Here is a 27,179-nt window from a genome sequence, read left to right as displayed (position 1 = left end):
TACATGACTTTTCAAATGTACTAAACCTTGTTCCCTGAGTTTAGGAAAACAATAAGACAATAAAATAAATTCTTAAACGAGGTAGTATAAAACAGGAATGGCAAGGGCTGCTGCACAGTGACATACAAAACAAAAGCAGACATTCGTTATCTTTTCATACCATTACTCAATAATGGACAAAATAAACAATAACATATTATTAATACTGGCTCAGCAACATCTGAAGAGATAAATAAGAATCTGTGTATGTGTGTGTGTTCTCCATCCTTCAGTCCACACAACAGGTGAATCGATGAGGAAAAAAGCGGCAGCGCCCTTACCATCCATAAACCAGAACAAAGTAAGAGGAAAACATAAAATGGGATGACAGTCAGAAGAAAGTCATCAGGAAGTATCAAATGCAATGTAACTGAGGCAGCCCATCACATAACATAGGTATAAGTAGTTATTAAATATACAGTGGAAGTTTACCCGGAGGTAAACTGAGGTAGATAATCAGTGAAAAGGACTCACACTTCCCTTTCGCTCCAGTGATAAACTCTCTTAAATAATGTAGAAAATGTCACTTTTGTCACATTTTCGACAGGCTTTTTTTTTTTAGACATTCATGGTGGGTGAGATTTTCTTTTTTCAAAAACATACGCACACAAATAAAGAGAAAAAAAAATAAACACATTCATTGAATGAAACGAAAGAAGTAAAAGACATCACTGTATCACTGCCAACATCACTGTAAAACATATTTGTTGGCTTACTGTTCATTGTGTGTTGGACCAAAAGAGGATAAAGTTTAAAAAAAAGTCTCTCTCTCTCTCATACTTACATACAGGCTTGTGGTACACTTGCAATGAGAAGAGTTAAGTGGATGAATTTTAGTCAAATCCTTGCTGAGTCAGAGAATATCTGGAACTTTTTGCACCGTCTCCTTTCTTCTGTCATGTTTTGTTGTTTTCTGAGTGTGAGTGAATTTCCTGTTGCCCTGAAATGATTAGTTTGACATTTTGGGAAAAACGCTTCACTCTGTTTCTTCAATAAGAAAGGTCAGTCAGTTAACTTAGCTTAGCACAAAGACTGGAGACAGTTAGCCTGGCTCTGTTCACAGGAAACAAAATCCTGCTGCCAGCACCTCTACTCACTAACATGTTATATCTTGTTTGTTTAATCTCTGCAAAAACTGAAGTACAAAACCAGCAGAGACACCCGGAAGTTACTGGTCCTGGCCAAGAACTAGTCCAGCATCTAACCCTCCATAAAACCACACCGTGTTGTTTTTACAGTTAAGTTTTTGTAATAAATTAAAACAACAAGATGAGCAGCAAGCTTTAGAGGTACTGGTAGCTTCCTTCGGACCAATCAGGCTGCTTGTGCTAAGCTAAGCTACCCAGCTGGTGGGGCGAATAATCTATTTCCCAAAACTATCCTTTAATTCTTCAGCTCATAAACAAATCTGAAGCTGCAGTGAGAACACAGACATTTCTATGATGTGATATCCTCAGCTGTTTTCTGTGTCAGTGCAGTTGGACTTTTTTGCAAGTATACCATTGCCTTCAGACACACACACACACACACACACACACACTCACACACACAGTCTCAGACACGCTCAGGCACATTCCCACACACTTGGAGAGAAAATGCAGACTCATTTTCGACGGATTCCATTAACTTCGGGTCAGGCTGACTTTCCTCCAGCAGCTCGCCCGGCTCTTCCGCGGGGCCGCCGCAGTCCGAACCTGAGCTGTCCTCCGCCGTCAGTGACGGTGGGCGGCTGCTGGGGCCAGATGACAGGTTGGTCATCTCTGTCTCGTCATGAGAGTAACGGCCCGAGTCACCAGTTGCGTGGCTGCCCTCGCTGTTGGAGGAGCCCTCCGTGTCACTGGGACGCCACAGCATGGCCTGCATGGTGTTGGGCTGTTCTGTAGATATGGACATGGACAGCTCTTCTTCAAAGGTCAACACTGTGGTACCGGGCTGGTAGGAGGTGGTGGCATGTCTGATATTCTGCAGGACAGAGGAAGTGTTGCTTTAGTTATGGCAGGCTCAACTCAGAGCAAGATCGACAAATTGCTAACAACATTCTTAACGCTTACCTGCACTGCTTTATTGTCTTTTCTCACATTACTGCTGAAGGAAAACCATTTCTCTTTCTTCTCAGTGTTGGGCTGAACAGGACCAAGAGAATTTATGATAAGATTTGTCCCACCCTACAAGTCAAAGAAAAAAAAAGAAAGTTAATTTTCAGCTGCTTTGCTATTCCTGCAACTCTGTGTCATTACTTACGCACAGCTGTCTAATATTTAAAATCTGCAGTTTTTCCATACAATGTCAAATTCAGATGTTTTTTTATGACCATGTTATGTGTTGTATTCAGTGTTTAGTACCTTGGCATCGATGAAATGGTTTTGACCCATCATTGGCACGGTCACATCAGCGCTCTCAGCTTGTCCCTCAGAGCCCAGATGTGCTGCAGCCGAGGCAGATGTGCTCACTCCTTCTCTGTACGTTTTAACAGCTGAAAATTTCCTGGAGAGAAACAAACATCATGTCGTTACAGACAGAGGATACTCAAGTAAAGAGTGCTTGTATCAGCCCCCTTTTCTAAGCACAAACTAAGTACCTGTTTTTGCCTCTGCAGACGATAATGAAGGCACAGATAATGATGCAGATGAGAGCGATGCAGACTCCCACAGTGATCCCTGTCATTGACTTCTGGTCCAGGTGGTAGAAACCATCAGAAAAGGCTGCAGAGGATAGAGGCAACACTGTCAGATTATCAATCATTTGCCACAGTGCAGTCTCAAAAAGCATAAACGATGACAGGAAGACCCCAATCGTAACATATCAAGTGACCTGTGGAGTGCGTGGAGCCACGGGAGAGCCGGGGATCATGACCAGATGAGAGATCTGCTCGTACTGTCAGCTCCACTGTATGAGAAAACGGCCCATCACCCATGTTGTTGGACGCAGAAACTTTCACAAAGTAAATATGGCCAGGCTTGAGGTTCTCCAGCAGTGCCATGGTGATGGTCCCTGTTGGTAAAAAATAACTCTGGTGTTTAACTGCACACTGAGAATATGATGAAGCTTCATGTATTAAGCTGCCTTCAGCTTTTAAACTCCGCTTTAATACATACGAAAAACAAAGATAAAAATGACCCTTAAGCACACTGACATAAGAGATAATCTTGAATAAACACATGCAGTTTTGTTACTCCAACAAACAGTTTTAAGTCAGCTGATCTTTGAAGAACAGGACTTGTGATGCAGTGAAAGACAAAAAACAATCCTCATGGCTGAGAGGTGCTATGTAAAGGGGCTTCAGGGGGAAAGAGCAGGGGGTCATGGGATCAGAGCTATACACATTCCCTGATCCAGTACCACCCAGTCTACACACCAGCATGGTCCCAGCAGAGACTGAAGGGGGAGGGTGGGTGTTCAGCTTGAGGTGATAGGGGGCTGGGTTGAGCTGGAGGGGCTTTGTGAATGGCTTCACTTTTGACCCCTTCACCAGTGGCAAGGGGGGGGGTTGTGTGTCTTTTTGTGTGTTTCCTGGAGTTCATCTGCTCTTACAAACACCTACGCTGTCTCACGAACCAGAGACAACAACAACTTTATAGTTACAGATGGATTCCACAACAACTGTCTTTCTGCTTTAATCGTGTCAGATATGAATCATTGTTCTATGAATAGACACTTTATATCTGTGTGACTTTGCATTAAATGGTCACTCTTGTTTAAACACACTGATGTTCCCACTGATTACACAAACTATAAGCAGCATAAATGTGTATTTTTATCGACAGCTCCATTGGACAGTATATATCTAGACCCGTACACAAAATGTCTGTTGTAATTTAAAGAACAAAAACAATCTATAACGTCTTTGTGTGTGAAGGTAAAGCACAGTCTTTGCTGTAATCACATTAAACCTCCTAACTAGTCTTTTATCTGTAAGACAAAAGCATTGTGTTGTGGCGCCATTCAAGGATCACAATGAACAGACACATACTGTAGATTGGAGGATGAAATGAGTTACTGATTTCCAATGGACCATTTGTGTGAGGAAGGCTTCGTGCCTCCCCTCCACTGCACACCTGTACAGTATAACCTCATCTCTTTCCACACTCCTCCTTACCTTCTCTTTGAAGCACCTGCCATTCTCCAGCTATCCATGCGTGTCTGGAGGCGTACAGGATTGTGTAATGTGTCACAGCTACGTTGGGTTCTTCTGGGGGTTTCCATGAAACCAGCGCTGTGTCCTCTTCAATCACAGTCACTTTCACATTGGAAGGGGGCAGAGTGGGAGCTGGGTGGTGGGATGGATGAAATAAATATACTATGAGCACAACAAGGTGTCCTTTTAAATGTTTTGAATGATGACAATAAAATGTGAAGAAATCACAGCGCAATACTTTTCTGAGGCTGATATCGATATTGATATTTGATCCTACCTTCAGGGAAAGTGGTCTGATAGACCACAGGGCTCCAGGGGCTGGGCAGCTGGTCGAGGTGAAGGCGAATGGCAAATTCATACTTGGTGTTGGGCTCCAGATCTTGCACCAAGAGGCTCTGCTCATTCCTGGAAGACATAACAGAGGCTTAAAGGGCCGGTTCACTCAAAACATACTACATTTCTTTGTACCTACATAGGGGTCTATTATGTGTTTTAATGTGATTTGCTGAGGTTTGGAGATATTAGGATCCTTCAAAAATTCACAGATGCTACATTTTATTATGTTTGTGAACATGTCCTTTAATGAAAGCTCTTGCCCAGCAGGTGGTGATGTGGAGCTGTGCTGGCAGTAGATGGCCTGTAAACTTTGTCCAACACATGTGAGGAAAGTAAATGTGTAAAGTGTTGTAACCAAACAGTTTAGGTGATGTGATACAGCTGAGACTGTGATCAACAACTGCTGCTGAAAAGTGTCAAGTTAGTGTCACGGTGGCATGAGAAGTCATACAGTAACCTAAACAAAACACACAGTTACATACATCTGGTTTCACTTTCCATGCATGCCTCCTCTTCAAACAGGAAAGCAACACATGGTACCCCCTACAAATGCATTAAAGCTGCACTAATAGTTCATCAGGTGACCAGAAACACAGTTCTGTGTCTGTTTAACGCGTAAATAGTCACTATTTGTTAACACATTGGCTGTAAAACATAGATAACATATATAATAAAACATTATATTGCAGTAACTTGTCAAATGTATGAGTGATGTTTAGCTTGTTGTGGAGTTTGCCCCCAAAGTGGCCAAAAAAAAGAAAAAAAAAAGTGGTTATATTATGAAGCAATTCTTACGTCTGCAGGTAGACCACCAGGGAGGCATTCTGCAGGCCGACTGGGTTGCAGCGGACAGTGTAGTTGATTGCATGGCTGGAGGTGAAAGCTGGTCGGCCCCAGTGCAGAAATACAGCGGTGGAACTGTTAGTCTTCGTATACACGTTGTGTGGAGGAGGTGGAGGCGGCACCAGGCGATCTCTAACAGCTGAGAGATACATTAAGAGTTATGTTAATTCCCCAGCTTTGGTAGTAATAAAGAGGATGATACAAGCAACACACCATCGTACTTCAGACGCGCAGAAGAAAATGTCTTTTGAGGAATATTGTGGGACTTACAGACACATCCAGGGGTGCTGATAGTCTGGTCTGCCTGGTAGCCATCTCCAACAAAATTATAAGCCAGAAGCTTAACGTGGTACTTCTTCCTTGGATCTACATTAAGAAAAAGAGAGAAAACAGAATCTGTAAGTAAATCACATCGTAGAAATGTGAAAAACTCAATGTTCAACCTATGGGTGGTCTCAGATTTGGACTTCAGGTTTATTTACACTAACACTCTGTAATCACTGTAATAATTCACCATGGACCATCACAACACCAAGACAGATGACGATGTGCTTCTACAGCCAACAGGAAGCAGGGGCGATACATGAAAGAGACCTGGACTGTGTGGGTGTGGGGTCAGCGGTGTGGTGGGAACTAAAGGTGAGGGCAGTGCGACAGATGCTCAGTGTTGCAAGTCCTTTGGTCAGTTTCTGCAGCACTCAGGGCAGCAGAGCAGAAGAGCTCTACTATCCATCACCCTGTCACCATGAGCCTTTTGACTGCTAATATGCAAGCCCCTTCTCCGGGGCCCCCATCAGACCTGCTGGTCAGTGGTCAGTGGCCACTCCTATTCAAGTCCCGATTCTGGGGGTTAAATCGACGGACAAAATCCCCTGGGAAGGACATCGGTGACGGTCAACAGCAGTTCCAGACCTCAGTGACCCTGAAGACCCTGTGCTAAACAAAAGCCATCTGACCAAATGTCCCTTTTACCATTTTACTTGATTTGAATGTTGCATACAAAATTAATGTGGATAAACAAATGATCCCCAACCTCTTTGATTAATGTTTCTCAAAAGCTTGGACACAGTTTGGCCAGAGACAAATATTTCTAACATCGAAAATCACTTTTGCAGTACTATTTCTGCTTGATAAAATACGACCAGAGCATTTTATTGCCACTACTACTATTACGGTCCTGTTTATCCCGCAGAAAATGAATATATGAGACATTTAGGGGGTCTAGAGAACAGGATGACCACACGAGATAAATTTGTGCCAGTTGAGTTTAGCGAAGTTTAGAAGGGGTGGAGTCGAGCTACTTGCACCCCCATGCAGCCCTGAGGAGTTTCACTGGAGCCAGACCAGGGCCAGCAGGTCGGGCCGAGATTAAACTCTGAAAGAATCTGAGGTCATGGGTGTGGAATATGAGACGAGCCTCTTCTTTTGCTCAAGGATTCTCCCTGAGCGCAACTATATGGCTATTTGCAAAGACAATTAGGAGTAAAAGAAAAAGAAAAATATTTACATGTTAAATAACTAATAACTAATTTAAACTAATATAAATAACTAATACAAACTGAATGATGAAGGCCTGGCATACCAAGACTCAACAGGGAGATGATCTGAAAGAAGATAAGTTTCTTTTTCGTGTTGGAAGAGATAAATAAAAGCTGAAGGCCTTTAGTTTGTACAATGTTCACCATGTAATCCAGAGTTTGAGCTCAGTTTGTCATGCCTCAGTGTCCACCCCTAAAGAGGAGCAGGCACATAGTATGCACCTCTACGCAGCCCCACAATACAATGGGCCTGCCGTAATTATGCGGGAGAGTAGCTCTGCGAGGGGGGAAGCTGTGACATCTGGGCCACGACCTTTGACATGGAATCTGGGCAAGCTAAATCCTGCAAAAGGAGGGGTTATATGGGGGAGGGTCAAGCAGAGGAAGTGAGTGGAAAAACAGGGAAGAGTCTAAATAAAATGGCACTTAATAGGTGATGACACAGTGTCCTGATAAGAGAAATCTCAGAGGACAGGTTTTACACTTGCAACAGACACCTGAAGCTCTTACCTTATATGATACCAACCACTACCAACATTATATGATGTGACCTATAATCAATTGTTATTACATCCTAGTGTGTCTAGGGTATTACTTGTCCATCCATAACATACACTACTAAACAGAGACAGTGTACTAACCCAATAAACATACTGACAATTGCCATTATTATCAATTAATCTTTTGATCAATCAAATGTGTCACAAATTTTCACAATTTTACAATTCCTTTTCTAATTAATTAACTAATTGTTTCAACAGTAGTTGGCCGCAGAAGTTCCAAAATATTTACGTGGCTGCTTTACAGTGCTACATAACAATATATTCTTCCAAGTGCTGCTTTCTGCTTGAGTTGAGTTCCTTGAGTGAAGACATGCTCCTGTCCTTCCGGCTGGGATGAATCTCACGTGGCCTTGCTCCCATAAATTATGCTGTTTGTATTAAAGGGCATATTTGAGCCATTTGTGGTCACCCCCCCTCCCTTTACAGCCAAAACGCAGATCCTGTTGGCCCCTGAGGTTTTGTTCTGGCCTGTGAAAGGCCCCCCAGGCCACAGCAAGCCAGGCCTGAACAGGGGCCATAAAAGTCAACTCCTGCATGAATCCTCACACCAGCATCTATCATCTCTCTCTCCTCCCCCTCTTTCTGGCTCACTCTTTTGCTCTTACTCACACAAATCAACATACAGACACATACTGACACACACAAGTTAAGCCCAAAATGACCTTTTAAACACTGATGGCCAGAATACAAATCTAATTTTCACACCAAGCCCTCCTCGCCTCGTGTTTAATAAAAGGAGTGGACAAGACGGCCTGAAGCTGTGAGATAAATCTACAGTAGTGCACACGGTGCTGCCTGGTGCCAACAGGTATGAGAGGTATTTAAGCTTCGACTACGACTACGTGTTCCTCTAGTGGGCTGGGCAGAGAAAACACATGCGAGGAAAGGTCACATCACTGTGTCATTTATACCCAACTGGAGCCTCTGAACCACATTCCTGTCTCTCAGGGTGTGCTTTCAATCATCTCGATCGCCATAAGTGATAATTTAACAGCCATCATGTCCTCCTGTACAAGGCGCTGAATCAGCAGAATCCAGTTTTTACCACAGCCGATAGTTCAGAAATCAATAATATTGGCACAAAAAAGGGAGGCTGCTGTGTACAACATCAGCGGGATTACAGGAATATTCTCTCTATATTTTGCAATGATTAAATCAAAACAATGCAGAAAGAGAGAGCAACATGTACACACATTAAACGGTGAGGCTATGTAGCTTCTGACTCATTGTTCATCCGCAAAAAAAAAGTGAATTTCATTAGCAATAAAAAGTGGCTTATTAATCAAACTCTCACAAACACCTGGTCTGGTATGTTTATTAACTTATAGCAAACTTTACACATGTTAAGTGACATTACTGAGTGAGCTGACTGACTTTCTTCTCCATTTGTACTAATGTCAGAAAAGGTATTTATCTCTGTTTCTTGTAACAGCTTCTTGTATGAATTGAGTTAAGATGTGCCATCGATTAATGGTTTAGCTATAATAACAGCAAGTCTTGAATGGAGGAAGTAATCATTGGTAAGATGCGTTAAAGCCATTTTACCTCAGAGAAAGAAATCTCAGAAGTGCAAGAATAGAGAGCTCACAAGACATGCTCATTGTTTGGCCTACAGCTCAGTTGGTGAGAGGCTGCATTTCCTTTAAGTCCTGGCTAATAAAATATCTTTGTGGCTCTGAAAGCCAAACACAATGAGAGTCTTTGATGTCAAGGCTCCTCCAGCAACACTGCTCAAAGCAGTCATAAAACACATAGTAAATCTGCCTCCACTAAACAGCTTTCCTCTCTTCAAAACACAGCCCTGCGAAGCTCATTTATCAAAGAGGAACAAAAAGATAATTATTCTTATTTAGCTGAAGCTCAGTTTTTGATGTTGCTATTTTTGCTGATTGGCTTAATATTTATCAGCAGCTCTGACTGCAGCTTCATCTTCTTCCATGAACATTTCTTTAATATTCAGAGTAATTTGATTAAACAAACCCAGGAGACTTTTGAAAAATGCAGATATCACCATATTATTGCACACAAAGATTATGGCAATAAGATCAAAGAATATCAGAGAAATGTAATGAATAAAACGCAAATGAAACAGAATTTAATCTTTAATCTTCTCAGTTATTTCTTTGTATCACCATCTTAAGATATTATTAAACATCCTGGGTATGACTTTGTATTTAGCTATGTTAGTTTTGTTATTTTATCGGCATTGTGTCATTGTTATCAGCAGAAACAGGAGAAGTTGTCATAGGTTTCATAGTAGATGTATTTTGGCACTAGAATTAACAGTAGTGGTGTTTAAACCGTTGAACTAAATTTCTAACTAACTAAATGCCCTCAGCAGTTAGAGTTAACACCTAAAGTAATTTATAGTGCCTCCTCATATTTCTTTCTTTCTTATCCCACGAAAGCCCTGAGCTTCCTGATTTACAAGTCAGCTGCTGACCACCTGGTTGACCCCCTCTGGCCACAGATGGTCAGTTGTCCACTGCATTGGCCTGATCGCCCTTTTCCTCTCTCAAACAAAAAAGTCAAAATGAATCTGACCTAAAGGCCAAAAGAGCTGTGATATGCCCCAAACACCAACCAGCAGCTGCTCAAAAGACACACACACATGCACACACACAACACACACTGAAATGCTGCGCAGAGGTTGGGAGGTTATGGAAATGGGATGTGGTCCTGTTCTGTTCCACAGCTAATGGTGCTGCTTGACGCATGACAAGACTTACGCCAATTAATCACTCATAAGCTCGACTGTCAATAAATGTTGCTGTGGGTTTTAACCAAACCTATTTCACTAAACATTTTAAATAAAAAATGTTTCTGATTTAAAAATTTTGTGACTGTCGTACAATTATTTGTAGAAATACTCAAATCATTCTGCGTTGTCATATTTCTTTCTTTTGCACGTCTTCATATACTACTATATGAACAAGAATACTTTAGGTGCCTAATGAGCAATTATAATCACTAACATAGATAAAATGTTATGAGTTATGATAGTAAGGCCAATAATTACACCAATTTAGGAATAAGATAGCAAAAATATAGACATTATAACCAGCAGTATTTGGCACATTTAAGTGCTAACAAGGAGAAATTTTAAGAAAATAATTTAATTTCAAGGCAAGTTGCAAATATCGCAAGATGCTCTAAAAGGTTATCCTCTGTATAATGGGAACTTGCAGAGTAAATATGAAGTTGTGTCGTGAGTTATACCATTATACTGAAATACTGTATAGCGTACTGTATACCAGGTACCACAGTGGCAGGAGGTAACTCAGATGATGTGAACTAAAACTCACCAAGGCCTCCGATGGTGTGTGTATTGTCTGAGGCACGCAGCTGAACAGGGGCACTCTCCGGTTGGCTCTCCTCATGGTAGAAGAGCCTGTAGCCTTGCACACTGGCCGAGTTTCTGGGTGCCAGCTGCCAGCGCACCAAAATAGTGGTGCAGTTTAAAGGCTCCAAATGCAGCTCAGGGGCCAGAGGAACTAAACAGAAAACAAACATTTTGATATTTTGAGATGGACTACACTACATTAAAAGAAGAAAGGTTAAACAGTCAAAAACACTCAGATGCACCAATTCAATTCACTGTGCTGTGTGTGTTTCCAGTGTTTATGTGATGGACAGAGGAGGAGCTGGAGTTTTCTTTGAAAAGTGAAACTACCATCTGATGCCTCACCAGCTGTTTCACATTCAGTGCAGACCAGTGACAACCACACTAGCAGTCAAGGGAGTGATTTCACACACTTTTATTTTAGGAATGAGGGGAATGGAGTTTACCAATGGAAGACTCCTGTCCTGAGTTTAAACTGGAGACAGAGGGCAATGGTGATTTGCAGGAAAAACAAATTCTCCCCTCCCCCGCCTCAAAGCTTCAGATGTGGCTCTAAGCAGCCATATACTCTTTCCCACCCAGAGGCTTGAGTTGCTCCCTTTATGACCCATGACTGAAACCCCTCCAATGTTACTGACAGTGCAGGGCAAAGGTCACAGAGTAACAAACGCAATGCCTTAACAAGATTATTAGAGTAAGCTCCCCTCTTGACTATTTCTCAGGGTTTATACAGAAGAGAGAGATACTTCAGTGATATTAGTGTTTTGGGTCAGCTTCCTCTATGTGTAGAAATTATGACATTCACAAACCTCATCTTTGTACACAGCTATTTCATAAATAAGGAAGGCAACTCTTCCAAATGTTGTACCTCGAGCACTGGATGACTTCGGAGTGCGGTGAGATGTCCAGGCAGACTGCTCACCCCACCCTACGCTGGTGGCAGCAGCAATACGCAGGAGGTAGATGGTGTCAGGCTTCAGGTTTTCCAGGAGATGCTGGGTCTTCTCTCCAGGTAGCTCTATCTGTGAGGCTATATTTTCAGCACTGGTACGATAGGACAAACGGTACGCAGAGACTCGGCCACGACTCAGTTTGTCTGGAAGGGGCTGCCAAGACACCTGGATGTCCACTGGACTGTGGCTGGTGAGGCTGAGCTCAGGGGCACGGAGGGGAACTGTGGATCGATAAGACAGGAAAGTCAGGACCAACAGAAGTCCTGTGAGCCAAAGAAAAAGCTTCCTTGATGTTTAAATGGGAGTTCCTTCTAAAGGAATAGGGAACCTTCGGGCTTGGGTTTGATAGCTACAACCTGGAAAATATTTTTCTAAACATGCTAGATCACTGTTGAATGTATTTAAACATGTACATACAGTGGCCTCCCCTTAAGCATGCCCCCATTTTCCCTGCATGTTCCCCTGATTTTGGGTTCACATGAAAGTCTGACAGATAGGATATTACATATTTAACTAATGAAAAGACATTATATTTACTCCTCCCTAATTAGAACTGGACTGAACCAGAACAAGCTATGTGATACAATCACTTCAGAACATTTTTTTAACATCAACAACAAAGCTCAGTTACTTCATACTGTAAACAAACATCCTCTGAGCTCTCACATGCAGTCTAACTAAAGATCAATAATAGCCGACAAGACAAGCTTCTGATTTTGTATTCACTGTGGGGTGAGTTATATCGTTCATGACTTTCACTGGGTTTTGTGCCTCACCATCCTCAAGCGTGTGCTGGAACACATGGTCCGACATACGACTGGCTCCCATGGGCATGTAGGCCACGACGTAGAAGGTATAGTTGCGAGCTGGCTCCAGGTCATCAATAATGTAGCGAGTTGTATCGTTTCCAATGACAACTTGATATTCCTCGTTGTTTAATCCTGGGAAAATGACAACATTGTAAAACAAATATCACAGTTTGTATGATGTCCAGCAAAGCAATCTGTCCTGTCTTGTGATGAATAAAATCAATTTTTCACATTTGTTAAATTACTTAAATATATTTTAAAAAATAAATAAATAATAGCATTTAGTGTAACATTTTGCACTAGTTTCCAAATGACCTGCTGTGTAATAGCTGTTAAATTAAAGCAGAATAGCAGATTAGCATTAGTCACACAAAAGCTGTATTTGTGCGCTAGGCAAGAAAATCACCTGGTGTGATTTCTGACCTTGTAAACAAGGTACTTGAGGAGTAAACAAAAAAGCTTTCTCCGTAGTCTGAATGGCTCTGTAATCCTCTCTGAAAAGTTCAACAAAGTCTCCCTTCCTGCCCAATTCCCACCCTCCCACTGTTCTCGCAGAGTACACACTTTTGGACACTCCATCACACGGGCTAATTAGTTCCTCCTTTCATTAGAGTCTCTATTTAGTACCAAGCTTCTCTGTCTGCAACCTCAGGTGCAGAGCGTACTGTCTGATACTCTGTCAATGTCAATGAACAGTTATTCTCTGTGACTCGGGCCAAAGAGATTGTGTCACTAAATCTAAATTAATTGCAGTAAATCCCTGACAGATGTCAGTTACTTGTTCTTTTTATTTTGACCTCCTTGTCCCAAACAAAAATCGAGCAGGTGTTCCTTTTTTCTCGTTCAGTTCTGTACGTTTCACCTCCCCAATGGAAGTCAGTGACATTATAATAAGTGGCGTGCTTGAATGAACAAGCTGACTTTTTTTCTTGTTGCATTGTTTGAATGTGACTCTTGTTGTCAACAGCAAGAGTTCCCAGGAAAGCTGAAAGGCCTTTCTGCTGCCACACTACAACCCTTGTGCTTTTTGTGTGTGAACAGTTTTGTCTGCATCCTGCATCTTATCAGCCAAAAGGAAGGGACCTGCACCTCGAAATTCCACAGGGCTGTGGTCTTTAGAGGAGTAGTTTGTCAAGAAAAGAAACGTTCTTTATTTGGGAGTAGTATTTCTTTTTTCTTTGACCTCTGCCCATCAACGTAGCACTGACAACACATAGTTAGCTCCAAAAATATACTTTCTAGACAGGAAGTGGCAGAATTTAAGTTTCCAAACTGCTACTTCCTGTTTTCTTAAAGAGGAGCTCCATCAATTTTACACATTGTACTCCGTTTACAGGTGTTGAGGAGTACTACTGCCTTTGCAAAAAAGGTTGTATAAAGCCTTTTGTAGCTCCGGAGGGAGCTGCATGGAGTCTTATAAATTGCCTCAAGCTCAAGGCTACATTAGCTTCTGTCTAGTTGCATTGTGGTTTATTAGGCACTATATTGACAAGGAATAATAACAGACAACCTGGAATAGTGTAGTAGAATAGTGTTTAGCAATGTTAACTCAGGGGAGTGCTCATTTAAAGACCATAAACATGAAATATCTAAATATTTTCCTTCGACTAATCTCTATGCGACAAAAAGATAATGAAAATATGACCCCTGTTCTATCTTGTTTGTTCATACACCACTCACCTTCAGCCTTCATGTAGTGCACTGAGTAAGCAATAACTTTATCAGAGTTATACAGAGGCCTGTCCCAAGCCAGAAGGATAGCGGAGCTCGACACGGTGTCAGCTTGGATGTTCCTGGGAGCGCTCGGTCGATCCTCAGACATCACCACAATCAGCCTCGCCATGGAGAGGACTGAACCCTGCTCGTTCTGTGCCTGGCACTGATAAATGGCGTCATCCTCAGGAATGATCTGGTTGATGACCAGTTTGCTGTGTGACACAGATGGACAGAGATGAAGAGTATGCACACAGATGGCTTCATCCTGAGGCTTTGTAACCACAGTGTTGTCGTTCTATAATTACCTTTAACAAAGATGAGGATAACAAGCGGGAGCAAGTTATAGCGAAACCAACTAACACCCATTTGCACTGCTGTAAATTATTCAGTGCCCTTTCTTCTATGAATTATTTATTTTGAACAGTTTTAAATTGGCCAACACAGACCATTAAATGAGTGTTTTGTGGTAGTTTTGTCCTCTTTATTACCCCTGTCTTTTCACACAGACGCAAATACATTTGACTTTGTCAGGAAAGGGATTAATAGATCTCATTTGAATGAAGAGAACAATACCTGTTGTACATCTTGATGCGACCATTGGAGTGAACTTTCTCTCCATTCTTGAGCCAAGTAATTTGAGGCGTCGGTACTCCTTCAGCTTGGCACACAAAGCGGGCTGTGCCGGCACGAGGACGGGTCAGGCTCTCAGGCCACTCAACCAAGGAAGGTGGTGCTTTAAAAGAACATCAGTGAGAAATAAATACATACAAGAAGTTTTCAATGACAAAATCCAAACATATACAGCCAAACTACTCTATATAAACTGTATCTTTACCTAACACGGTGACATTGGCTGAAGCAACGGTATAGTTTCGTGTGCCAGGGGTGGTGGCTCTACACATATAGACTCCGCCATGCTGGGGCTTGATGTCTGTGATAATGAGGTTGCCATTTCCCAACACTTTGGTGTTGTAAACATCAATAGACTTGCTGTCCGCTCGGCTCCAGGAGATGATGGGTCGGGGATTGCCTGTGGCCATGCACTCCAGGATGGCGTTCTGGTGCAGCGACACTGAAATGTTCTGTGGCCCGACGATGATGCGCGGCCTCTGGGGAAGCTGCAGGCTGGGGGCTGCAAAGAAAGAGAGAACGGAGGGAGAGGGGGAGGAAGAGAGCTTTAGTGATGGACAATGTAGCTTCAGGTACTATCTATATGTTGTCCCTTTAGTGAATAAATAAGCCTCAATAAACTAATGACCAGTTTGCAATTGTTCAAGAGACACAAATCTATTACCTTAGTGTGATGTGCAGTAATGGTTTTAATATGGCAATACCTTTTGCAGTTTCTCTAATAAAATAAATTAGCCACACATATCTATAGCAAACACATATTTCGCTACTAAACTTTGTGTTGATGCCCTTTACATAATTACATTGGCAAAAAGAGAGCTGACTGACACACCTGGAGTGACAGTGAGGGTGGCCTCCGTGCTTCGGCGGCGGCTGGCAATGTTTGTGGCTATGCAGCGATAATTTCCAGCATCTGCTCGCTGCACCCCGTGGATCTGAAGAACACCACTGGGCAGGACTGTGATTCTGTGACAACAGAGACACACGTGCAGATTATGATACAGCATTCATCACTTACAGCAGTATGGAGCAATTACAATCTGATAAAGACAAAGAGGGGTCACAGATAATAATTCATGTCCCGCTTGAAAATATCTGATGTCCATTGAGGCCTTGAAACATGAACACCATGAAGTTAAACTGAAAAACAGTGCATACCTTTCAGTGGCGAGGGGTAATGTGACCCGATTGAACTCCCATGTGATGATTGGAGGAGGGTGTGCACTGATTTTGCAGGAAAATCTCGCGACTGAGCCTTGAGTCACCACTATTGATGTCGGCTGGATTGCAAAAGAGGAGATACCTGCAGAAAAACAACAACAGTCAACTTTACATTACATAATATTACCTTACATATACGTTGAATGTAGTAATGTATGACTAGTGCAGAGCTGAAACTAATTTCTCATGTTTATTCTGTGTTTTCTTCTTAATCTTAGTGTGTCAGAACGAGATGGTATATACTGTCTACCAGAAAATCCCAATCAATAGATGGTTTACATTTTAGGATGAGCTGAGAACAGGTTACCTCACTTGATTATTAATAATGGATTTATTGTAACACAGCAACATTTATCTTCAGCCTCAGATAGATCGGTGTCTCCTACAGGAGAAATCCTGTCCCAAAGAGAGGATTTGTGTTTTTAGCTCTTACACAGATTCTTTTCAAGATACAGTCAAAGGAAACTCCTTTCCCTTGAGGTGTTTCTTTGTTGTGAAAGTTGGTGTTGTATGTCACTCCATTTCCAGTTGTAAAAAAAACTTGTTTTGACATAAAACTAAAGCCCCTCAGACACTTACATTATTAACCCCTTCGACTTTGCATGGACATCTGTAGCAGGCTCAGTTTTAAAGCTAGAGTCAATAAGAAGAGGACTTAACCATGACATGTCTAGCTCGTCAGGAAGGGGACTGAATACCACTCCAAAGTTTTGCTCAGTGTTGCCAATGTAAAAAATGGCATTGCCATTTTCAATGGGGGTGCCTTGACCTCACACCTCCAGATATTTGAAAGACACACATCCCTTTACATACATGTCCACTTTATGCTAATCCCATGCAGCTTTTTGCATGCAGTATAAATATTATTTATTAAGTATTTGTATATCTCTAAACAAAATTGCATAAATTGGGTCTGACTGTAAAGTTGAGACTCTTGTGGATACAATGAGCCCAACTGTACATTTCACTGTAGCGAGGCCATTAGACCAGCTCACTGCAGTGTGACCTCCAGAGTAATCACATCCGTAGTACACCTAGGGACCTTGAAGATGGTACATTGACAACAAAGATGCTTTTGAGAAATTTCCAGGTGTCCGTACAAAAGCACACAAAAGCAAACAAATCACAGCATGTATTTTTATCCATCATGGTCTTTGCATCTTAATGTTACTTTAGAGGGATTCTGACCATTTTCATCAACTCTTTTTATATATGAATGAGCACCTAAACAAAACAGATTTTTTTTTTAATTTATTGCATATTTATGATGAAAAAACTGAAAAACACAGTGCTGAGCTGCATCTTAAGTTAATCTTCAGTTTTTCAGCCTTCAGATGACATATACCACTTATGTGTGGTTTGTAATGTTGACCTACTATCTCCCTTTGAAGGTCTTTATGTATGTGGAAGATGTCAAATGCCATTATAGTGTCCAGTGGTCAATTCAACAAGGTCAGTCTAAAGGATGATTATCTTATTAACTGTTTTTAAATCACCTCTTTCCCTTCCCAAACATACTGTATTGATGCATTTCAGACAACCATCCATCTCAGTCAGATCTTGTGGATGTCAGAAAACAGAGATACCTCTTAACCAAAGCTACAGACGTGCTGAGTGCTGCAGAGAGGTGATGATTGGAGTGGAACAGCTACATCCTGCATGGATTGGGTTTCCCTGAAACTGAGCTGTTGTCAGCCACCAGCTGAGCAGCAAGCAACTTAGACCCAACGTGAATTACAAATAGTTATTTTTAGTGAACTAAACAGCCAAAACAAGTGTACGCATTTTATAATGATTTAAGTTGTTTTAGCCATTTTTGTTAATAAATGGTTTCTTTGACAGCGGTTCCTCCTGGGCCATAAAAGTCCTAAAAGCCATTAAGGTCACCCACTGCTATGCTGTTATACCGTCCCCCTCTGTGCTCAAAAAGCTGCAGAAGCCTGAGGTCAATCATTTGTTACAAGAAATCAATTGCACTGCTGTTCACAGTAGAGAGCAAATACTGAGATGACCAAAAACACTAAGCACAGCAAACTAACATTTAATTAATTATCATAAATACATCAAATCGTTGATGGTACATACAGAAGATGGACAAATCAATAGTCTGTGAAGGATTTTTCCGATAAAGTTGTGTACTATCACCTTTTAAGTAATGGATAAACAAACACACTATGGTACTACCTCACATCCAGAACTGCTTCTGCTGCAGTGAGCCATCAGCAGCCGGCAAAGAAGAAACAGAAATCACAGCATTGAGCTGAAACCACGTCTGTCAGTGTGAAAAACATCCAACATCCTTTAGATATATATCTTTCCAGAGAGACACACAACACCATGAAGTGGTAAACTTTGCTTTCGAGTAAGGTCCACAGGAAATCCCTCCACTGTCATAAACACACAGTAGTGTGTATAAGGGCCATGATGGATGGCTGTATGTGAGCAGTGTTGCCAGGTGTTGTGGTGCTAAACAGCAGGAGAGCTCTGACTGCCAAAGAAAAAACATTCAGTGAATTATGACTTTTACACAACTCGCCTTCAAACCAAGCTGACATTTGTGGAGTGCCTAATTTTGGCCAAGGTAAGGGTGATAGTTTGGGTTAATGATTATTGGATTATTTTCAAAGGGACTTATTGATTAATTAAAACCGATAGACTTGTTGTAGATTGTTGAATTCAATGATGGTTGCAGGGTCTATTATAATAATAATTATTATTATTATTATTTTATCATTGTTCCTGATATCAGGGACTTGATAGAAGTATGAATCAAAATGGCTTTGTTTATTAAATACATGGATGTTGTTTACTATTCTTTTTCCAGACTGGAGGGAAAATCCTGGCTATTTGCCTGATATCGTTCCTGTTGGACAAGAAGCGAACTGTCATCACCATTAGATCCTTTCACCATAGACGCATTTAATTAAATTAGTCCTGAGCTGTTACCCCTCTTAGCTCCACTGTGGTTGTTTGGTGTGAAGACAGAAGTGTTAATGCAGGCTCTTACAAAAATGCCATTGATGTGCTGAAGTGATATGACTGCAGGGCATGAGAGATGAGCTGCACTTATCCTCTGCCTCAATACTTTGCCTTTCCATTTAGCCAAATGATGTCGGATTGACAAACAGCATGATAATCATTGATTATTGATAAACTACTAAGATAAGGAGGAAAATCTATAACAGCTAGGGCTTGTCGAGCATTGGCCGGAGCTCTCCTAGCTGAAAATAGAAGGCTGACCTTCTGCTTTGAGCGATGATGTTTGCCAGGGGACATCTAACGTGCAGATGAAATCATTAAAGCAAACATGGAAAGCTCTTTGTGATTTACTTAAATTATCTATACTTAGTGTGTTACTAAAGACTAAAATGACATAAAAGTTTTTCACGTTCACAAAGTGTATGTCATCCAAATCCTTTGGTCTTGTTTGCCATAACATTTCAGCCAACTCAAACACAGAATAAATTCCTCAGCCTGTTCCCCAAAAGAAACTGCCCTGTCCTTCCCAGCAATCTCACCTCTAACCTCTCACCTCTGACCTCCACAAATCCTGGTTAGCACCAAACACAGGCAACCCTGCACGACCACCCTTAAACCAGCACTGCTACTCACTGCTGTCCTGCAAACTGCCTAGAAATCACTCTGTTTGTTCTCCAGCTGCGAGGTCTTTAAATGCTGTTTTGTAATGATATCCTTCTCGGCTGTATTGATGACATTTGCCGCTGCTGCTGCAGCAACCAAAACAATATATGTGGTCCAGCTGCTGTAAGACTTTTATAATCACAACTAGAAAGGATTGTGATATGATGAACTTAAAAACTGTGTCTATTTCACACTGCATCATGTTGAATCACAATGTGACATCAATGCCCACAGTTCAAAATACAAAGCTACAGGTCTGTCCACATGCCTTCAGTATGTTCCTCCCTACAGTCCAAACTAGACCAAACCTGAAGAGTGAAGCTGTAGTTGTTGCTTCACTTCATCTTGAAACAGATGGGCCTGCTGATGCCAGCAGCTCAACACACTGAAGGTCAGTGGACAGGTCAGGCCCAAACAAAGGTTCCTTTACAAATACCAGAAATTAGTTCAGCCCTTTTTCCACTGGTTACTGTGGTCAGTTTCTGCATCAGGGCACAGCAGAGTCTACCTGCACGTGAGCTCCTAGAAATACTTTTTTACAGAAACTATTTTAACACACTATAGTGATAACAACAACAACAACAACAACATAACCTTTCTATATCCTACCTAAAATGTATCATTCTTAGGCAATTAAGAGGACACACTGTACCAAAGGACAATATATTATCATGATAGAAACATTACAAAAATATCACATGCAGATAAACCTTGATTCTGACTATTGTATCAATTTGTGTTCAGTTATGTCCTGTTCATCTACTGCCGCTCTGTGAATAGCAATGATGTCCCCCAACTACCCCCCATCCAACACACCCTCCAGGGTCCAATCTTTTAGGGGAGACATTAAAATTGATCATCCTCTCCTGATCCTGCAGGCTTCATGCTAAATTGATGCCCTTCAGTATCAGGAGACTCATGAAAAACCTTCATTAATTCACCAAAACAACCGTGGAAAGTTTTACATGTAGTCGTCTTAGGCGTCCTATTCTTGTGAACTGGAGTTTGCCACACGGTTGTATCAAAATAAGTTTTTTTTTTTTACATGTATCGTTTCACAACTCTTACTGAAAAACACAGCTATTTAATTGAGTGATGAGTCCTTTTCAATGTCAGGTGACCCCTCTCAACATTAATAAAAGGCTCTGAAAAAAAAGAGGGCTGATAAGCAAGAAAGAGAAGAATGCAGAGCTGAAAAAGCCCACAAATCAATCACTAGCTGGCTGGCAGATGTGCTGCTGCTGCTGCTACACACAGGCTGCAGGACATTGAAATGAGTGACCACTGGCCTGGCTAAACAAAGAGCTATTCCCATGAGCAGCGTGACCTCTCAAAGTACCGAGCGGTCAGTGGGGGAGCAGTGTCGGAAGAAGAATTCATCCCCTCCTCCAATACCTTATCTCTGCCACAAAGTTTTCCAATCATTCAACAGCAACCCTCTACTCACCACACACAGTGGCTTCATTGTCTTTAATCTTCATATCAGGTTAATCTATAAATACCTACATTCAGTTTTTAACAACAGTTTTATCCTTTGTCATGGCACATTAAAGAAATAAATTGATGGCAGATGACAAAATAAAAGTTATACAACGACAGATACAAGAGAGAAAGACACTCCTGAAAACAAAAGTAGACCCGTTTATTACAACAGCGGCAACTGATAAAACTAGATGTGCATCCAGCATTATTGTAGGAAAGATTTAAGCCCTGTGCTCTGTCTCACTGCCCTGCATCTATTGAACAATTTAAAGAAACCTTTGACCTCTGGGCCTGCCGTTCAGGGGAACCATGGTAACCTTTCGTGTCCAGCAGAGGAGAAAAACAAGATTCCAGGCTTTGAGTTGTCTCACTTAAGGCCATCTCATTCATTCACACCACAGCTCTCGCTGTGTGAGGTTTGCTTTCGTCTTATTGGGGTTTCTAATTGTGTCGAGCCAGCGCGAGTCTGATGCATTCCATAGCAACTTAAGATAATGCTGTGATCCTAGACTGGCTGCTTATGGACACACTGGGAAGGTAAAATACACTTTAAGTAAGTAAACAGCAGCAGCTCATTTAAATACCTCCTTTAAAGCTCTCCCTGCTTTCAGCTTTAAAACATAAAGATATATAACATCTGTATCAGATCCAGAGCACACCAAAACTGTCCTTTAGGATCCCACAGCCTTTTTTATAGCTTTCACATTGCTTGGAATATACTGCCTAAAATATAGGCTACCTCCTACTTCTACAATATGCTTCTTCTCTCTTATGGGCCTTAAGAGTCATAATATAGGTTGTGATGATAGGTTGAGGTATACAGATCTTAAAACTGGGAAAGAGAGAGCACTGCCATTAGACCCGTCCTCAGTATCCGCAGGTACCTTGAGTTAAGGTATTAAAATGTGTATCGGGAGAGAGACAGCTGCAAATTAAGTAGCATTTGACTGAATTAGCTTTTATTCATCAAGGAGCAGCAACATACACCTTAAGCTTACTATTTTATCATGTTTGCAGCCAATACAACACTTAATACAACTTTTTGTGGTTAATGCCAAATTAAACCAGTACAGTAATCATAAATAAACACAGTCCACTACATCATAGGGAATGAGACACATGATGTTACATAACACGGCTGTGCTGTAAATAAAGCCATCAGTGTGGTAACCCTCATCACAGATCTGCGCATCTACTTTCTACAGATTTAGCCTTATGACGCATCAATAGTGTCAAGGTACAACAAAGCATTGCCATTACAGACTGCTCTGTGGTTGTCTTAAACTAACAACATATCTGAAAACAACAACATATAGCCTATGTAAAAGTTGATGAGAAATTTGATAATTTTTCTTAGTTTTCATGCTTTATGTACCAGTGATCACGTAAGCAAAGAGCAACTCAGTGGACAACCTCCCCTGAAAATCCCCATCAATCTGAAGCCTACTGACAGAAGTCACATGGTGCGGGTCGAGTGTTGCATTCCTTTTCATCAAGGCCAAATCCTGTCTCACCTTTGTGCTTTACCAACACAATGGTTAAGTTTACCCTCCATCATCATCACCACATTGCTTAACTAGCATGTCCACAGCTTCAAAATAGAAACACTGGATTAAAGAGCTTACAATTGGTACCATCTCTTATTGTCATTCTTATTTATAAAGAACTAAGCTATAGGACAGGATACTGTAATATGACTGAAAAAGAGGGATATCAGCTCTGAGAAGGAGTTACTGAGGCTCCCTACGTGTCCATCTTTTAGCTGAATTAACATGTGAACATTCAGTGAGAATACATTGAAGATACGTCACCACATTTGCACACTTCCTGCCAGGTCATATGAGAGAGCCATGCTGTTTAATGAAGATTGCCACCCTGACTGTACAGTGTTCTGTAAACTTAGAGTCAACTCTGATCTTTAACTTTTACAATTAATGTAATTAGCCTTGCAGTGGTGAACAGGTCAAGCTGCTCTGTCCACTGATATCAGGACACACAATTGCCCCCAAACAAATCCTTTTCTTTTGCGAGTTGGAGTTGTGGGGGGGGGGCAATGTGGACAAAAACGGTCAGAGTGAAAAGCTTTTCACTCTTTCACCAGAATAGAGGCAGAAAACAATTGTGTGCAAAGCCTCCAGCCCCTACTGACCTGGTGAGACCTGCAATAAAGTTTGGTCATTTAGACACTCGGGGTAAGGCGGTGGTACTGGGAAATGGTAATTCACATTTGTGTGTATGTGTGTGTGTGTGTGTGTGTGTGTGTGCAAACCACTCGCAACAACCCCCACTGCTACCTCTGTGTCCTTCAACTGAGCATTTCTCAGGTATGTGCAAACTTTATGAGCTTCCAGATAGACCCTCAAACAGGCCTCAGTGCCATTTTAAAACAAACTAGTAAAGCTTACTGGCAGCCTTTATCACCCTGTAACTTCAAACTATAAAGCAGGTAAACTGCTCAATTAATTAATACAAGTATGTATACTTTTTATGTACCAGAAAATAAAGGAGGATAATTCACGTAAACTTGCTCAAGAAACTCAACAACTGTTGAGTAACTCACGCTAATTGGAGTCGCTTCAAATCAAATTTCAGCATCTTGCATGGAATGTTAAAAATGCATGTTTAGTAGAGAGGGGAATGCATTGCCAGCGGGCTAAAAGTGTTGACATACATGTTGCAAAAGTGGCACAGCAAGACACATGGCTTGCGGAAAGGATATAAGGTCCCAAAAGACCAACTCTGCCTGGGGCTTCTTTACTTCCCCCCGCTACTTTAAAATATGAGGCCAACTTGTGCACAACACTGGAGGAGAAAGCATTCCAAAAGAACAATTCCTCAAGCGATCAGGGTGCAATAACATGAAAGCCCCAGCCTGTGAATAGGGGTCATCTGCTCTTTAGCTTTGGAGAGCCGTTATCCTGGACAGCTCCTAACCTTTCAAATCTGCTGCTCCTTCATTAACACACCAATGGCCATATTCCCCTTCCAAAACAGCATCTAACTTTGAAGACTTTGTCCCTACACTGCTTCCATCAAAGCTGCTGCGAATGCAACACTGACCAGCAAAAAAAGTCGAAACAAACAGCAGTGTGTGTAATTTTAAACCCCCTTGGATGATTCGTGCAAGGAGATTTGACTAAACCAATGACCATCAACAGCCAGAATACAAGAAGACATTTGAGTCTGCCTGATTACAGTTGTCCATCACATGTCCTCCACACTGTCACGTTTCCATGCTTGAATTACCCTCAGGATTAATAAAGTATCTATCTATCCATTGTGTACTCACTTGCGATTGTAAGACGAGCTTTCTGGCTCAAGATTGCACCATACTTGTTCTGAGCAAGGCACTGATAGAGCCCTTCATCTGATTTGTCTCCTCTTCTGCTCTCCACCTCTGAAATATAAAGGGAGCCATTGGAGAGCAGGTACACGCGTTCGTTCTCCACCACTTTTACTCCATTCCTGAGCCAGCTGACGTCGATGGGTGACTCTCCGTGTGCCTGACAGTCCAAAATAACAGCGTCTTTCCGCATGACAACGACATCATGGGGCTCCTTGATGAAAAATAACTCACTAAAGCATAAAACACCTGTAGGAAGAGAAAATAAAAGTATATGATGAGTGAAGGAGGTTATCAGCATGGGGCCTCATGTCTGTGCAGAGCCCAGTAAAACATTTAAAGCTCACTGATCTATTGGCTTAATGTGATTTAAAAGGTGAGTTTTAAATCTGTCTACATGGGTTTTTTTTCTGGAGTCAGTAATTACACTTATTGGAGGCTGTGGCTCACTATGCTCTGGATGAGTATTATCAGTGTTTATAGCCTTAGATGGCCTATTAAAACGTCCTAGTACGGTGAAATATCACATTTGAGAGGAGGCTTGGAGGCATGCCAACAACAGGTCTACTGTCCTGTACAGTAATCACACTGTAGTTTTATAAAGTCTCTCCAGCTCTCCACTTTAATCCAATTACTTGTGGCTCATAAAGTCACCAGCTGAAGGCGAAACAGCCGATCCTATTAGTCCTTTTAGTTTTTACAGAAACCTGACTGAACCCTCGGTGTAAGCTTTACATAATGTTTCATTAATGTGACCTTTGTGGAGACACTGTGTCAGTCCTAAACAGCTATAATTCAATATATCAACAAAGTACACAGCAGAGTCCAAGTCAAATCAGTGGCATAACAACTGTAGCATCTTGGTAATCTTACAGGTTAAGTTTGCAGGACGCATGGCCACAGTTTGTGTATCTCTCTTGGGTTATGTATCTCCTCTACCAGCTCTATCTTATATGATATTGATTTTGTATTAGCAGATTCATACTGCTGATCTCCCATTTCAGCTCTGTCCTCACACTGTTGCTAAATATTTAGAGATTACAGATACTTTATTAATCCCTGAAGGATACATTTGCATTATAAATAAGTCACTTTGCACCTGTCTGCTCAGATACTTGTTTTATGATCCACAAAAAAATATATATCTTACAAATTTTGACACATCGACAGCTTTTCATGTACTTATAGTAGATTAGAACAATGTTGAATTCAAATAACAACAGTTACACAATGACCGTTAACTTTAACATTAAATACATCCAAATAACTAACGGACTAACGGTTAACATTCAAATACTGAGTTTGAACGTTAACTGACGGTTAAAAGTTGACGTTTGGTGTCTTTTAAAGTTATAAAACAACGTTAATTTATTAAACTGTGTCAATATTAAACCCGGTTATTGTGACACTTCTCTAGCTTCTTCGTCTTTGGTGATAAAGGTTGATTCAGACAGGGTATCAGAGGAGTTTAATACACTTCGCAGTCACAGTGATGTGCCGAGCAGTTAACTACTGTTTAACTCTTACAAAATATTATTTTAAAAAAAACGCTCCTTACCTGAGATTGGAAGAAAAACCACAAAGAACAGCAAGCGCTGATATAATTTCCTTTTGACAGGCGCCATTTACATGAATTGTCCGTGCATGCTAGCTACTCTCTCATACTTGTTTCCTCCACATGAACTGCGTTGCTACTGAAGAGGAGGACTGGTGTTGGGAGCTGCAGGAGTATAGTTTCCCTCCTCTGGGGATGGACGGACGGACACCCTCAATTAATCACCTCTGTGGGTCTGGATGAAGCTTTTAGTCTAGTGCCACCTCGCGTTAGACGTGTGTACCAGAGAGGAGAGCCACCATGAGCTCTGGACCAACTTTAAAGGTCCAGTGTGTAAGATGGGGATCTCTATTGTCAGAATGAGGCAGACATGGGATATCATTTTCATAACTATGTTTAGCATGCATGCATAACCACCAGAAAATACAAATCTCTGAGCAGCTCCTTCAGCAGCAGACTAATACACCCACGGTGTAAGAAGGAGAGGTTCCGCAGGTCTTTACAACACCTGCACCTGATCATGTTGTAGTCACCTGTTCATGTCCCATTGCTATTTTTTGTTCTTGTTTGTTTTTTTTTCCCCCCGTTTATGTTCTACCTTAGTACTTGTTTTGTAAATCTGCACATTCTTAAATCTGCACATTCTACTTTAGTACTTTTTGTAAATATGTACACTTGTGTTTCCCTCCTTGATTCTATTTTTTGCTGCTGTTAACAAGTGAATTTCCCCGTTGTGGGATAAATAAAGTATTATCTAATCTAAATATTTTTGTTTTTGTCATTTAAAAATGATCCTTTTATATCTTCCATGTTGAAACATCATGTTTTATACAGTAGCTCAGAACAGACAAACTAAATAGTGACAGGGCCTTTCATGTGTTGTCTCTCTTTTACACTAGGTAGGCAAGGGTGATGTGAGAAGATTGCAATGCAACAATTATGCCATTAGATGCAACTAAATCCTACATGATGGACTTTAAGTCTGGTGTCTGCATCACAGTTAAAGTGAAAGCAAAGGTTCTTTGGGAACA

At 41.3% G+C, this 27,179-nt stretch overlaps 1 protein-coding gene across 1 annotated transcript; it reads right to left on the bottom strand.

Moving 5' to 3' along the window:
* Nucleotides 1–655: 655 nt before the first annotated feature.
* prtga (protogenin homolog a (Gallus gallus)) lies at nucleotides 656–26,423 on the bottom strand. The gene is made up of 19 exons (XM_019270483.2): nucleotides 26,152–26,423; nucleotides 24,540–24,842; nucleotides 16,064–16,208; nucleotides 15,738–15,871; nucleotides 15,111–15,407; nucleotides 14,849–15,008; nucleotides 14,240–14,487; nucleotides 12,527–12,691; nucleotides 11,666–11,971; nucleotides 10,760–10,948; nucleotides 5,624–5,719; nucleotides 5,306–5,492; nucleotides 4,452–4,579; nucleotides 4,136–4,306; nucleotides 2,851–3,030; nucleotides 2,618–2,741; nucleotides 2,382–2,523; nucleotides 2,091–2,204; nucleotides 656–2,001 (listed from the first exon to the last, which is right to left on the bottom strand). Exons 1-19 carry the CDS (start codon nucleotides 26,216–26,218, stop codon nucleotides 1,594–1,596), a joined length of 3,564 nt encoding a protein of 1,187 aa, XP_019126028.2. The 5' UTR covers nucleotides 26,219–26,423; the 3' UTR covers nucleotides 656–1,593.
* Nucleotides 26,424–27,179: the final 756 nt, after the last annotated feature.

This window comes from Larimichthys crocea, chromosome VIII (genome assembly GCF_000972845.2).
Source record: "Larimichthys crocea isolate SSNF chromosome VIII, L_crocea_2.0, whole genome shotgun sequence".
Classification (NCBI taxonomy): domain Eukaryota; kingdom Metazoa; phylum Chordata; class Actinopteri; family Sciaenidae; genus Larimichthys; species Larimichthys crocea.
This window is presented reverse-complemented; position numbering and strand designations above follow the sequence as displayed.